Source organism: Diorhabda carinulata, chromosome 8 (assembly GCF_026250575.1).
Source record: "Diorhabda carinulata isolate Delta chromosome 8, icDioCari1.1, whole genome shotgun sequence".
Taxonomy (NCBI): Eukaryota; Metazoa; Arthropoda; class Insecta; order Coleoptera; family Chrysomelidae; genus Diorhabda; species Diorhabda carinulata.
This window is the reverse complement of record NC_079467.1, coordinates 24,205,270-24,221,899: the sequence shown is the minus strand read 5'-3', so window position 1 is coordinate 24,221,899 and position 16,630 is coordinate 24,205,270. Positions and strand designations below refer to the sequence as shown.

The 16,630-nt window shown below is 30.9% G+C and overlaps 1 protein-coding gene across 10 annotated transcripts in view; it reads left to right on the top strand.

Annotated features, from left to right (window-relative positions):
• The first annotated feature begins 3,854 nt into the window (after nucleotides 1-3,854).
• LOC130897195 (titin) overlaps nucleotides 3,855-16,630 on the top strand; it is a 369,361-nt gene continuing 356,585 nt past the window's right edge. For all 10 annotated transcript variants that reach the window (XR_009059671.1, XR_009059670.1, XR_009059672.1 and 7 more), the window contains exon 1: nucleotides 3,855-4,345. Coding sequence is in view for 7 of the 10 variants with exons in the window: in XM_057805932.1 (XP_057661915.1) it covers nucleotides 4,264-4,345 (82 nt within the window). In the remaining 3 variants the exon portion in view is untranslated. The remainder of the gene's footprint in view (nucleotides 4,346-16,630) is intronic.

The window sequence follows — 16,630 nt, the reverse complement described above, 5'->3', positions numbered from 1 at the left end:
TTCTGTCAAATTTTCACAGCGTTCTAAGATTGAAATTATAGAATGTAATGTGTGTTGCCTAGACAATATGATTATTTTTAATAAAAATGTTGTTAAAATAATTAAAATGCTATTGTGTTTTGATGGAAATCCCCAAATAATAATCATTCAGAAAAAATTTTTATATGGACTCGTATTTTTTTATCATAACAAATAGTTTTGACTGTAGAATGTAACATGACATTTACAGTGCGAGGCGTATATTGCAATGCAATCAATTCAATTCTCGATATATTTTATATTTATTAACAACTTAAACATTTAAATTATATTCATATTAACTTCAAATAGTAATTTTTATATACATAGTATTATCTAAATCTAACTTTCTTTATCCATTTTTTTATCTGTGACCTAATTACATTGATGGTACTGATATCCGATACCATAGTAATTCCACAATTAATTTTCCGACGAAATTTGAAACTAGTCGACTTTAAAAGCTTTCCAATGTCATGTAAAGACCTTTTGGTAATTAGATTCTGACATTCTCGAATATTATCTCCTTCCCACATATATTTGAGGAACAAGAAACCTCTGCTATCAATTTCCCATGTTTCAATATTATTTTGAAAGAAAATTCTTGCCAGAAATATTGAGAACTTCAGATTTTTTGTTTACCAGATAATAGCGTTATGAGGATAATTTTTATAAGATTCTATGAAATAATTAGGAGAAAGGTGAGGTACAACAAAAGCTAAACTGAATCAAGAATGTGATCAAAAGCGAGGATAATGTATAATTAATTGTGGTTTTGTAAAGGCACTCTCAAAATATTAATTATCTAACGTCACTAACACCATTAGTTTGTGTCGTATCATTCATGATAAGCTCTGTATTACAGAAATGGCTCCCAATCGGAGAATAATTTATGTATTAGTTTAGAGAAAATATTTTTCATCCATTCTATTTACCGAAATACTATAACTTGAGAGTAAACGGAAATGTAACAGCCCGACAAATTTAAGATTTACACACTATTTACTTTCTAATTTTTTTAACCTATTTTATAATTGACAACTGACATTAAGCTGGTACGATGTTACCAAGCTTAATGTACCAATAATATTATTACTTTTTTAAAGAATACATCGTAACGACAATTTTAATTATGAGTTTTTGTATTAGAATATTGTATTATTTTTCTTATATAACAAGTTACAAAGTCGAAATTAGATATTTTACAGAGCGATATTGACTGTATTGATCTTTGAGCTGTAATGAGGAAATTTTAGAAAAAAAGGCAACATTGTAAGTTTAGTTTGCGTATAGTCTTAGAACTCATCTGAAATATTTCATACAATTTTTTCTCTACATAGGTAACACATTTTCTATGAAATAAAAATTGGATTGGTATCATAATTTTAGTACTACATAATATTGGAGAAGATTCAAACTTGATAAAAGAGGTAAATTGAAACAAATATTTCAGTTTTTTTATTGAAAAAGGTTATTCTGAACGGAAGTCGATTGCTACACTGTAGAAAGCACAGTTATTAGTTATTTCAAAATGAAATTTTTAGCTGAATGCATCAGAAATGAAGGTAAACACAATTATATAAATTTTTACGTGTCAGTTTTTCTAATTTTTACCTAAATGTATTATTTCTATCGCGACTTTTCTTATAATGTGTGACAACTTGTAAGTAGTTTCAAAACACGGATTTGTTCCAAAATTAAATAGTTTACGATAGTTGTTGGGAAAGTTCTTGTACATAAGGCAATTTGTCTATGTTTCTTTCTTAACTGTCAATTGATTAATCTAACGAATTGTCATAGTCAGCTGATGCCAATTTCAAAATGACCGCTGAGGGGTGAACGAACGCTTTTACACTAAGTTTTTGTAGTTTTCTTTCTGAAAACGTGTCTTTTTCATTTTTTTTCGACGATGCAGTGTTTGAAAGGCGAATATATTGTAAGCTTGTGGAAAATTAACAGAATTCTGATTAAAGCTCTGGTCATCTAATGAAAAGGGGTTAACTTCACCTTAAGCTTTCAATTTGTTCATGTCTGATAAACTTAAACGCAACAGTGGAAATCTTACTTGCACACTGACTAAAAAAACTTTGAAAAAAAAATCTGTTTCAGCTGTATTAGTTTCACTGAAACAGATCTACAAAGTATCCGTTCAACACTAGAGAAAATCAAGAAAAACTAACTTCGCTATATACGAGAAAATCGATTGTTTACCCTACGGCCGCCATTTTGATATATCTGTTCTCTTAGATTACTTATTAGGAAATTGTGATTAACAGTTTTGTACCGCAATCAGATGATAAAAATAATTTTTTACAGTGTACTTTCTATATTTTATAGAGGGTAATAGAAGAAAAAAAGGTTTTTTTTTTATTTCGATATATCAGAATTTACGATAGCGTTCAAAAAATAATAGAAGGTCAAGAAATCGGTGTAATACAGATACGACATTTGAATATTTATAGATTCTGTGAGGTTATATAATATTTGTTGTACTTTTGCAACAATATAGACCATAATTTAATGTCTAATTCTCATACTCGCCATGGGATACCTGATAAAATATCTTTTTTACATCCGTTTTCCCAATTTAATGGTGCTGGCACAAACCTAGTATATAAAACCGAAAAGAATTTTTTTGATATTTATTGGTAGGAAGAACATATTTTATTTCTATAATTTGAATCGCACCATAGACAACAGAAATAATTTTATCGTGTAAATGAGGCTGACACTGTTTACGGCATTCTAGAATCTGAATTATCTAGAAAGCCGTTGGATATAAATAATCGATAGTTTAGTTACCAAAGGCAGTGAATAATTTGATGTTTTATTAAACTCATTGGAAGAGTATTCACCCCAATGTTTAAAAAACTGTTTAATTAAATAAGAATTTATCCATTTACATTTTTCTTTAAATTGTTTTTTATCATTTATTTTCATTATATTGTGGGTGTCTTCACAGAATAATTTTCTATGATGGCCTTTTCGATTGTTTACTTTCTAGAATCCGAATGATCGAGAAATCTGTTTTTGGATAAATAGACGCTTGTTTATCAGCGAGTAGTCAGTGGATAATTGAATGTAATGGCGAAAGGATTTTATTATTATTTATTATGATACAATCTAGTTATTTTAAAAATGATACGCAGTTAAAGACATCAGAATGTGTAAATACGAGGGTCGCTACTCAAGTTTTGAGACAGACATTGTTTTCCAAAATATTCTCCATTAAGATCAATACACTTTTGCATGTATTTGAACCAATTGTCGAAGCATCGTAGAAAATCATCGCACGAAAATGTTCACGATTTAATTTCATTTTTTGACCAAGATTCGTGTTTCAAGTATCTGCAAACAACTCAAACAGCACTCGTATGAGAACAGGTTTCGAGTACGTCAAATGTCATGATGGCAGATTTGACATATTCACATCAGTGTTGTCATATCTCAAAACTTAAGTAGCAACTTTCGCAAGAATCTTCATTTTATACAAAACCTTTGTGTTTTAAGTGGAAGGTTGGTCTAAAAGGTCTCAGCTTTCGAAAGTTTTGAACTGGACATATTGGTCTTGGTAAAATTTCTCGTCGTAGTGTACATCCGTTTTATGTTTGCGCATCTCACAAAGTGAAATTAGACAACTTTTAGTAATAATCACGAACAGTATTTTTGTTAAATACCCATTTCCACGATTTCCGATTATTTTTCCACAATAAAACCACGTAGAGGGAGAAAACTGTACCGGGCACCTGTTAATTTTGAGCGCATGTGTAAATTGTGCAGGTTAGTTCCTGATTCATTTTATGTGGGAGAGTTCAAACGACCGTTCTGGTCCGTTCAGTCTTCAAACGACGTTGACGCCAGACGCCGTACGTCGTCGTCTCGACGCTTCTCTATACTAAACGACGAAACTTTTACGCGATATATCTTTGAATATATTGAACAAAAATTTTTGCTCTAAAAGTTTCCACGAAAACGCGATTATATATTAAAAATTTGTGTATATATACAATTAATTGACAAAAATCGACTTTGCGAATTTCTAATAATAACCCAGATTTTTGGTACATCGAGTGATTTTAAAATAGATTTCTACCGGTTTTGAAGAAAAACTAACCTAATTTCAGTTTTTTTTTTGTAAATATACTCATACAAATAATGTGAATGTTTTTAAAAACACGTGGTACAAAAGAAACTGTGTTTGTTTGAAAAAAAAATAAGTTCGACAACAAAAATTATTCTTTATAGATGACTGAAATGAAGAACTTGTTAACGATGATTCTATTTGCTTCTTTGGTTTTTGTAGCAGCTTCTTCAGTTCTTACTACAGGTAATTGAGGAGAATTTAACACATTAGAAAAGTAAATTTTGGTTTATATTCACAATAGCTAACAACTCCTTTTTATTTCTAAAAATAGATGTTGTTTCATCACGAATTATTTTAACCGTTTTCCTGTTTTTGTATTCAATTTTATCAGTATTTCTTGGAGCAAATTATTAACAAAAAATGATAAAGTATGCTAATGAATTAAATGTGCGTCAAGTCATATTATTGAGGAATTAGAAATTCATAAACTATATTAATTACTGTTTTTTTTTCAAATTAAATTAACTATTGTATCTTTAGAAAGCTCTCGAGTAATTGGAGCCTTCTCTTGGGAAAATTCAAGCAAGCAACTTCTGCGGTTTGAAGGGGTTGCTTGAATCTCATAAATTAGGTTAAGATTCAGGACTTGAAAAATTATAATCAGAGTGTTCTTGACATTGTTGTGGGATTTGGAAGTACATATAAACCAAATTTCCAGAAAAAACAAAGATTCAAAATCATTTGAATATTTATTCAGGCATATTATATAATGATTTTCAAAAGTATTGCACCCTACCAGATATGAGGAATCGATAAAGAAAATAAATAAAAAAATAAGATAAAAAACATATATTTACAAAATCTTAGATCGATGTACTGCTGTAAAAACACCCACTCAACTGGATTTTTTACAGTTTTTTCTCGTAGTAAGTCTTAACTAAGCAGTCAGTCGTTCACTGTTCCATCGCCTCTTGTGATTAGGTTAGAATTTCTGGAACCGTTGGTGATATTCACACTGAACATACTGTTTACACTACACCAACACTCACGATTACAGTGTGTGACGCGCGTTTCGATAACCAAATTATCGTTAAGGTAAACCTTCAGTCTCTGAAGACGATAACTTGGTTATCGAAACGCGCGTCACACTGTGTAATCGTGAGTGTTGGTATAAACAACCTCTTCTGATGTCAATTGATCTAAAGTCAATCAATGATTGTGGTTGTTGTGTTTTATTTGTAATTAACTGATCTAATGTATAAAAACTTGATCATTGATTCAATTACACACTTTATATAGAAAAAGTAGTCGTTTTTTTCAAGGCCTCGTAACGTTTTTCAACATCTTCAATCGACAATGTATCGTTGAAATGGCTTATTTTTAAAAATTCAATGGAATCAAGACAGATAGTTTGTACATATTTTTGTGTAACCCTCGTAACATGTGTTAGTTATATTTAACCATCTTACTGAAAATTTTTCATAAAAACTAATATTCCATGTAGTTTTTACATATTTTTGTCTAGCTCTCGTACTATTTGTCGCATATATTTGGGCATTTCATAGAAATGTTCACATAAAAACTACATTACATCAATGTAGACCGTATATATGGCTGAAATAAAAACCCACCCGACTAGAAAATTGCTCTAATCATGACAGTTTCAACAATGAGGTTACAAATATTTCAACCAAAATAGTTTCCACATAGTTTTGCTTAACCCTCGTACCATTTGTCGCATATGTGGTAATCATAACAATTTTAAACAATAAGGTTAGAAATATTTCAACTGAGACAGTTTCCACATATTTTTGCTTAACTCTCGTAACGTTAGTCACTTATTTTTAAGCATCCGACAATTTCCAGTTCCAATTACTCGTTGTAATTTTTTTTTGAATATGTATTGAAATAGAATCGCGTAAATCTTGATAGGAATCAAAATAATATGCGGAAAAATTTCAAATATAAAAATATTCGGCAAAACAAATATCACGCGTACCGTTCGAAACATGTTTGATTCGATTTATAATTAGAACCAGATATATTTAGATTGGGATTCTATGTAGCGAGGCTTATAACGAAAATAAAATGTGTCACAATGGCATCAACTGACCCTGATATTCACGCTAAGGGTTCGAATATAAGTGATGAAACTAATTAAATTTGCAATCAACCTACATATATGTATTTGCATCTTTTATTTAATCTTTTTTACATGAGCAACTAGTTCTTCATCTAAATGTTTATCAATAATCATTTTTCCTCTATTTTCCATAAATTATTTGGGACAATTTTTAAAACAAAAAGTATTAATTTCGCTCTAAAAACCATAACCAAGTTTCAGCTATTAATTTCCGAATATGTCAAAGTAAGGTTTTTATTATTATTATTTGACTAGTGGCGTTAAAGTGTAAAAGTTAATTGGCTTATCAGATCACTCAGAAAGCATTAAGTTAAAATGTCACTTCAACTTTGACAGTTTTATACATTTATTTCAAACGACCCAGCGACCCACAGTTTAGCTAACGCTGGTATATGAATTGGATCAGAATTTGATTTGTAATTTTAACACGTGGAATATATTTACAGTTATACAAAATAAGATACGTAATTGAATAATTTTCAATAATCAGTTAACTAAATAATCTCCACGTTTCTTATACGGGGGATAGCTCAAATATAATCGGTTGAGAACTATTTGATAACTTTTACAACTACCTATATCGTACATTTTAGTATTTAGATTTAGATTGTATTGTTATGATTAAAAACTAATTCCGTTAATAAATGCAAAGAGAGGGAAGGAAACACCATGTTTTATAATATACATTGATTGATATGCGTCAAAACGAAAAATATTTTGTGTTTAACCAATTAAAACGGTGAATCGTACGATATGTGGAATAGTAATAAATCGTTTTATCGTCGGAAATTTCTAAAGTCACAGTCAGTGGCGTATGTAAGGGAATTTTTTTTAAATAGAATATTTAAACAGTGTGTTCAGTATGAATATCTCCAACGGTTCCAGAAATTCCAACATTTTTTCATTGCTTTTTTTTGTATAAAAAACCTACATTATTAGTTGTGAATACTACCCTGCATTGCTACAGAACTTTTTTGTTCATCCGGGAATATTAGAGTGATTTGATTACATATTTGGAGAATTTCGAATTTCCCCATTGGAAACTTCAGCTTAAACATCCTTATCAATCATAAAGTTTGATGCATATTTTTTTTTGTTCGTTCGGTCAGTTTGTATTATAACAAAGGTGAAGGTAAATGTGAAAAGTTTTGGGGACATTAAATGTAAATACGACGTTACAGGGTTGGAATTTATGAAAAATTGATTCACGTGTTCATTTTTTACCAAAAGTTAATAAAATGGAATATTACTTTGAAAATGAATCGAGAAAAGTATACAAAGATCCTATATCCAATTATATACCTTCATTAAGAACCTGAAGGTGAAACTATTGAACAACATTATTATCTTCATGTTCTATTTGAACTCTGAAATGTAAGGAAAAGTCATGGGTTTTTTATCGCGCTAGCTTATTCCACTTAGTCCGTCAAGAGGTACAACACCCCAGTGTTAAACCGCCCACGTTATTCGCCGGATCTTGTACCGAGCGATTTCTATCTCTATCTTAAGGTTAAATCCACTTTAAAAGGAACAAGATTTAAGTGTGTTGAAGCTATGAAAAAAAAGGGAGTCCTGAGTGAGGTGGTAGAAAAAGATTTACTGTACTGTTTCGAAGAAAAGGAAGATCCATATGGAACGATGTAAGGATAAAGGAGTGGTATATATTGATGATACCTTCCATTCTAGAGGTGATTTTTTTGGTTATTAATATGTTGTTAAAGAGCTTAATAGATTCTGCCATTAACAAGGATGTTTTCTAGAACTAATGGACTCCAGTTTTCGATATATTTGCTTTCTTCTTGGTTCTCCATTGGAAGTTATCTTTAGTGTGTATTCTACTCCTTTTTTTCGAGTGTTTCCTATTCTTCTCTATGATCGCAACAATCAAGTTTTCTATCTGTATGAATTTAATAACTCAAATTCTGATAACGTTTGTAGTACACATTATAATTTTGTAGTTATTTTTTAATTAAAATGAATTGGCGTCTTATTAGAAAATAAGAAAATGTTTTATGCCCCTTCTCGGATGATGTACATCGTTTTCAAACAAGCATTGCCACTTAACAGGGGTTGCGATGGGAATGATAACACTCTCGAAATTTTTTCCATCGACAATTTTTAATTTAGCACGAAATAATTTTGAAGCGAGGTTTTTGTTTCCCAACGGATTTGGTAATGACACGTCGGATATGTCTATTTCGAAAAAAAATTACTTTTTAATCTTAAAGAAAAGTTTGGTATATCAGATACGTCAAGAATGTTTTCCAGGAGTTTAATTTTTTAGCAATGTTAAAATTATTCATGAAATCGATTGAATAATATTAGAAAGCTCTATGGAATGTGAACTTTTGAAAGCGGTATGAATTTATTTATTTATTAATTAATATTCTAGAAAAAATTTTCTTATTGAGTTATCACCCCACTCGGATGTCTTTTACGTAAAAACCTATCGGCTTGTCACGTAATCATTCACGCACCAACCATTCTGTCTCCGCAACGCTTTCGAATCGCAGTCTGCCAAGTGCCTCTTTCAATGGACCTTTTAATGACATGGCGACAAATCAGGACTATAAGGAGGGTGTTCTAATATTTCCTAACCCAACTTGATTAAAATTTTCATCGTAAGCCAAGCTGTATGCTGACTGGCGTTGTCTTGTAGGAATATCGCACTGTAGATTGGAATATCGTATCGTTTTGATCTGTAGACAGGTTTTCTACATGTTTTTTAAGAGGTTAATACAATACTGCACGTTTACGGTTTGTTGTTCAGTGAGAAAATCAACCGCAATTATTCCTCTCATGCTCAAAAACAAGGTACATAACACCTTCTCCGCAGACATAAATTATTATTTAGGGTTTAAGGTCTATACCGTTCGATTCCAGGCAATCTAGAATCTCTTTATATAGTTAAACCACTCTCAAAAAAACGCCCTATCAACTCCTCTTCACATATTGTATTGAATCAGCGTCCATCTCTGTTTTTTTCGCATGAGCTCTATCCACATGGTCCATTTAAAAATAAAAATATAAAACGAGTCCTCCGCCCCATAAACACTACAAAATGCATTCTGCATTGCCGGGGATTACAAATAATTCTATTTCTACAGCGCGTTTCGACGATGAAGAGTTCATTATAATGTTAAGGGTTTAGGATTCAACGAGGCGGAAGAGACATCAGGGGATGATAATTCTTCATTTAATATCGGAGATGTAGCCAACAATCTTAACAGACATTCTGAATATGCGCAGTTTTTTTTTAATACAAAAAAGTCGTTTTAAAAAACAAGTTTATCAACACGTCATATCTTTTCACAAAATGATAAACCGCCGTTAGTTTGTTTCAATTAAAATACGAAATGGAATATATATATATATATATATATATATATATATATATATATATATATATATATATATATATATATGTTCAATATTAAATCCATTCAATTTACGGTGTTAAAACTTCCGTCTCTCAGGAATTGTTTTAGTTTTAACGTCAGAATTGAGTGGCGTAATTGTATTTTATATCAAGTTTCTCTTTTCTGTTCAGCACACCCTTTCCCTAATTTCAACCGCTGGAAACTGTTCCAGACAGATCACATTTAAATGGTGTACGCCATATTCGCCATAGTTTCTTTTAAATCACTGTACGTGAAATTAAATACCAAGTTTTCTAGTATTAATTAAAAAAAGTTAAGTTGAAGAAAAAGAGCCTGAAATGAATAGATTCGTAAAAGGATGGTTTGTTTTCTTATGAAAAGGATTCTAACCGTAAAACCGATTTATCGGGAACCTTCTAAATGAATTAAGATCGTACGATTTGTTGTTTGTTTCTCAAATACCGATCCATTCAGGTCGCGCTGCAGACGGACACATTTCAGAAAGTTTTGAGGTCACTTTTGGTTACCCGTGGATGCATATTTTCACCTACTCTCTTTCTCAACAGATCACCATCATCAATACCGATCTTGAGAACATTCTGGAGCGGGATCGAAGCAATTTGATTGAGTTCAATGCAGCAAAAAACCAGGATGCTGTTTTTACAAAGAAGGTTCATATTGCAGCTCAGGATTTGGTTTTATCTGGACATAAATCCGCAAATTCACTTTTTGAGTGTTTAGGTTGAGAGTGATATGTCCTGGTATAGTCACGTGACCGATTTAGCAAAGGCAACTTCGCATAAACTTGAAGCCCTCTTTAAGACTAAAAAGTTTTATACTCCTCAACACCTTCTAATCCTCTACGTTCGTCCATCTTTAAAATATGCTCGCACATTTGAAGCTCGATTCCCAAGATGCTCGACTCAATACAGAAGAGAGCAGTTCCACTTATAAGCGATCCAGAGTTGACCAGGAACTTTATTTGTTTGGAGAATTGCAAGCCTGTGGAATTAGCTACCAAGGCACGTCTGTAAGTAAGTAATGTAAACACTCGCATGCTCGTCATTACTGTTGAAGATTCAAGTTGAAATAGATCGGAAACGTAGAGGAATGTGTGCTGAAGTGGTTAAAACAGTGCCGAACAGAATCCATAGCCTTCAATAAAAACCTTATCAGTTTGCAGTAGACTTAAAAAATGCAAAGTTCAGTGCTACAACCTCAGTTTAACGAAGTAGTTATCTAATAATGCCGTTGAAAGCGGCAGAATGATTTGTTACTTATTTCCTCGAATATATTTTTTGTTTGTTTAGGTAAGAACATACTTTCTATAGTATACTCCTATTTTGAATGGGTGATTATTTACTCGATCAACTTTTTTGAGGAAGTAATTTTGTTGGCCGATTTAAATTGGTCTTTTCTACCCATATAACAACAAGTTTAACAACTAAAGCCCCTGTCAGATGCAAACGCGCCGTTGACGGTCGAATCATACAAAAGGGAATGAAATTTGTATCTGGATTTTGTGATGTTTAGTCGGAAGAAAGACAACAAACGAACCCTCAGGGTGCTCGTATGATATTACATGTAAAAACAAATGGAGACTAAAATATATATATATATATATATATATATATATATATATATATATATACAGGATATGTACTCGGAGTAATATGAGTAACTGAAAATTTATAAATTAGTCAATAGATTCAATTTCTATTCTAAATACAATGTGGTAGACTTTCTCTGGAATGTTCTTCAATGCCGGAGTTTACAGTATCTTTTAATTCAAACTATTGTCGCGAAATTCTTGCGTTTTGAGTTTCGAGATGTTGAAACAAACAGAAATGGGAAACAGTTACGACTAGATTGTATAGGGGTGCTAACGATCACTTAGGTTTCTTAAGGGGACATTGGAGAAAAGGAGTTTCTTCATAGATTAAATCCATTTGAGGACGCTACTGAAGAGTCTGATGATAGAGTAGATAGTTTTGCGTGAATAGATGCAGTACTCTAAATGAGTTTTTAGACATTGTAACATAATTAGAAAGGCATGGAGCTATCGGTACACGTATTCAAATTGACTATGAAACTCTAGATCATACAAAAACTCCGATGATACAATTAAAATTTGTTGTTCTCATAATTTATTTTTGATACGATTCCGATCCAATCCACAGCTCTTTCAGTTTTCTTTGAACCTGCTGATTAGAATAATTTTTGATTCATCTTCATCCCCATAATCATTACTAAAGTAAGTGAATTTTTTTCATTCACAGCATGGGCATGTCAAAGGAAACCGCAAGGTTTTTTATTTATACATATAATGAGACGTCATCCCCATCAAAGAAAATTATAACGATGTATTGAAGGGGTGGAAACTTATCGATTAAAAGGTGATTGATTCCTCGACGGAAATAGGAAGGGTGCGTTTTGTTTTTGAATCAAAATAGTAGAGAAATTTCTACGTAATTTGATAGCTTTCTAGAGCATCAACGAAAGTGTATTAATTAAATAGAACGAATTTGTATTGAAAACAAAATCATAATAATCAGAACAATGCAATTTAATTGAAAATTTATAATGTTATACTTACTAAAATATTTGGGGTAAGAAAATTACATAAACCTGTATTAATTATTCGTAAAGCTTTTACCCTACTATCTAATTATTTTAAATATATTTTATATCACAATAAATACGTTAGATTTCAAAGAAAAAAACTAAAAGTGTGGGAATTTTTGAATGATATAAAGTTGATGGTTGTGTTATAGGGATTCCCACAATAATTATTACTATAAAGTTAGGTTAGGTTTTTGTGGACAAAATTAATTTGGTCGTCATGTTATAGCTTCGGTTTATGTCATTTCAGCTATGAAAAAATCATTATTAGTTGCTGATAGATGTGATTGGATAAGCAAAAATTGCATCAAGATGAATATTTTTTTTCTAAAAATGATAAATAATATATTCAACAGAAACTTAAACGAATATTAAATCCAATTAACAAAGAAAATAGATCTTAAATACTAAAAGAAGAAGTAATATTAAATATGATGATCTTTGTAATAATTGCGATGCTTTTCACGTAGGACAGACCTCTTAATATTCAGAAAATTGATCAAAAAATCACAAATACGTTAAAAAAATGCATATTTATTTAAAAAAAGTTTCTTGAATCAGAAATCAATTAGAAAACAATTCATTCTATTAATTCTCGAGCTGTGTCTTAAAGGAGTGCAGCTTTAAGTTCAGCACTAAAATCTGACGTTCGGAGTATTGCGTAAGCATCTGGCAACTTTGAATCGTCCATATTCACTCGTTTAATTGCGTTATGTTATTTTTGCTTTCTCTATTCCGTGGTTTTTGATTTTTATAAATAGTCGTTGATTACTTTGAGGGTTTTAGCCCACCATTTAATAAAACTCATATTTGGATATGGATTTATATTGTATAAATGGGAATTGCTATCTTTTTAAGGAGCAAGAAAAGACGTGGAAGCAACACTGACCTCTCTCCTGCGCGATTTTCTCGCTAAAACGGTTATAAAAGGGCAAAAACTTATTTCACTGGCTTACTCTGTATACTAGAATTTGATTTTCGGAAAGAAATTTGAAATTAACACTAATCACACAAAAAAAGAAGAATCTCACAAAATAAATAATCTTTCCAGTTAAGTTTATCAAATTGAGGTACAATTATTTTTAGAAAAAAAAGTCTCATATATAATTATTTTGGTTTCCAAAATCCTTTAATGCTTAATGAGGATTTACCTTTATGTCATGTTCTCCAGCAACACATTGCCCATATAGAATCCATAAAGCCACATTATCTCAGAGGATTTCATAATTTACCCTATTTGAATGTCACCGATAGGATCCAAGGGTCAGGATAATCAATTTTGATTTGTAGAGAAGCTCTCTAATGGCCTTTGCGGGTTTGCCAAAGTAATTACTGATATAGAATGTTTTTTATATAAATATTGAATTGTGCAAACAAATTTCAACTTGTGTTGTCACATGGAAAAATTCCGAATTTTGAATGTACTGGGACCACCAAACAATAATATGTAGATGAAAAATATATTTTTCGTAAAATAAGCTAAATTGCTTGATATAGAATAAATACTAATAGGATTTTCGTGAGTATTTGGCTTCTGGAAAGTCTTTCTCAAATTTCTAACTATAATCTTCTATAATTCCTATACTCCATTTCCTTTGAAAGCACTTCTCCATTAAATACATGTCCTGATGGAACCTCTTGCCTTGTTAGTCACTCACAGTACTCAAATTTGTCGGTAAGAAATCCAGGTGAGAATCCCATGTATGTTTATTAAGACATATAACACCTCAAAGCTTTATATGACATTATAATTAATTTATCATCAGTTCTATCTTTATGTCTTTGTAATTTTTCTATTTATGGTTTCTTAGAAAATTTTGGACAACGAGTGTTTTCTCATCATTCAGTTTTTCTTCACAGTTACCGTATTTGTAGATCTACAAATATTGTCCTTTTATTGTCTCATTGAGTTTGGGAAGTTTCTCTTTCAGATTTATAACTTCACTGCCATCTTAGCATAGCATAGCTTTTAAAAAATACTTCATATCGGACCGAGCTTTATGTGCGAGCTTTAGGAAAGCTCATCACGATGTTGAAAATTTAAAAATTTGCCTATCAAAGTAAATTCCAGTCGTTTAATCCAGACCCCCAAAGCTCAGCTTGTTTTATATGATATATTAAAATCACGTATTACATCGCTTTGTATCAATAATTTGAAATTAACGGTCACTTTCTCCAGATACTTCATGACGCTGATTTAGAACAAGTTCCAGGGTAGAATCCTGATCATATTGATTCTAAGGCTTTGGCAAAGCCAGTTTGGCACAATGTAGGGAGGGTTTTCATACATTTGCTGATGTTTTGCATATCATATTTCTCTCGTATGATTAGGTTAGGTTAGGTTGGGTTAGGTTCTATGTATTTTTCAGTTCTAGCCCGGTTAACCTGTTAATTAGACAACTGCAGACAATAGGGAATAATACATTCTCAACAGTTCTCTCCAGAACGTTTCAAGTTCGTCGAGTCATTTTTTCAGCTTCTTATACGTCACTATAATCTCAGCGCTGCAGAGGAAAGTTTTCCTTTATCAGTGCCATTTCTGAAACCTCCAGTTCGTGCTTAAAATGTATCTCGCTCTTTATATTTTTCAAAATGTTGTACCTCCGAATACTTTTTATTTTTACTTCTTAAACCTTTTTATACGTTTTTCGTGTTCAACTCAATATAAATCAATTGACGTTTGGACCTGTTTCGGTCTCTATTTTATTTTAAATTGATTTTATATAAAAATTATTTGTACTGTATACGATGTTGTTTTTCAAAATCGTACTCCGGCTTTTGTTGTCATAAATTTGTTTGTCCATACTGTATGCATTTTTGGTGATTCCATCCGAAATTAAAACTGCTTTTTATATCGGCCGATATTTTGAACTAATTTGATAAGTTTCTCATGAAGCTTCTGGAACAGAAAACTTCCACAAGCGAATTTAGAAATTATTAAAGGTCTTAAAAAAGAAAATCTGTTTTTTTACTTTAGAAAAAGTTTTTGTCAGTAATTTTAATATAACACAAAGAGTTCCAGATGTTCGATAAGATTACTTTCGATTTGATCGTAAATTTCGAAAAAGAAAACAAAGTTTTTGAAGTAATTTAATATTTAACTTAATTTCAAGGGATCGAACTGATTTAGTCGAATTTGGGCGAAAAGGTGGGTCAGAAAATTTTTAATTAAGATTGAAATTGGTTTGTAAAAATGAATTTTACACTATCTTTTTACTCGTTTCTATCTGGAATGAGTGAATAATAAATATTTCCTTATTAAATACCAATTTAAAGAGTCTTTATTGATTTGGTATTAGTGCTACAAGAAATCAGAAAATAATCTTCAAAAACTTGCCTTGAATCATGACAAATGACAACAGATTGTAGTAATACGTTCAAGAAATGCTAAATGAGAGAAAAGGAACTTTTGATGAAACGCGAGGAAATTGGAGATACGGAAATGAGTTTTTTGAAAGTCGAGATTTCATTAAAAAAGTGCTGGGAAGCGAATATTTCACTAAAAAAGTGTCTAGTCTAGTCTTAAATTTATGAAAAAGTATCTGGGAATCAAAAATTTCATTAAAAATTGTTTTTAAATTTGAGGTTCCACTGATAAAGAGATAAGTACAAAGATATGATTTAAAAAATGATGAATGTGGAAGGAAAAGTGTTTATCTCAGATGATGCTTAAAAAGTATATATTTCACTAAAAAAGTGTCTTGGAATCGATTATTTAATTGAAAAATGGATTTGTATGAATGAAAAAGTTCATAGAAATCAAAAATTCAATTGAAAAAGTGTTTTTAAAGCTGAGATTCCACTGAACAAGTATCTAGAAATAAAGAATCTAATCAAAAAAATGATAAATGTGAAAGAAAAATGGAGTATTCTAATGAAAAGATGTTTAAAAAGAGAATATTACATTCAAAAACTGACCAGAATCTTGAGATTTCACTGGAAAAGTATCTAGGTCCCAATATACTAATTAAAAAATCGATATATGTGCATAGAAAAATGTTTAGAAATAGATATTGTCATTCATTGAAAAGATACTTTTTCATGTAAAGGGAAAAGGGAAGCAAATATTCCAATGAAAAAAGTGTATATGAGTGAAATTTTAATTGGAAAGTGATTAAAATCAATAAACCAGTATCTAGTAAGTACGTGGTGAATAAAGAAATGTGTAGAAAGAAAAAAATTTCTTTTAAATGTGATAGAAATGTTTGAAAAGTGATGTAAGACAACGGAAAAGTATATAAAAGAAAGAACTCCAATAGAAACATTTCTAGATAATGATATTTTTCATTGAACAAGTCGTGAAGGTCAATAAAACAGTATTTAGGAAGTAAATAGTCAATTGGAAAAGTGATAAAAGTGTTGAAAAAGTAATTTCAGATAACG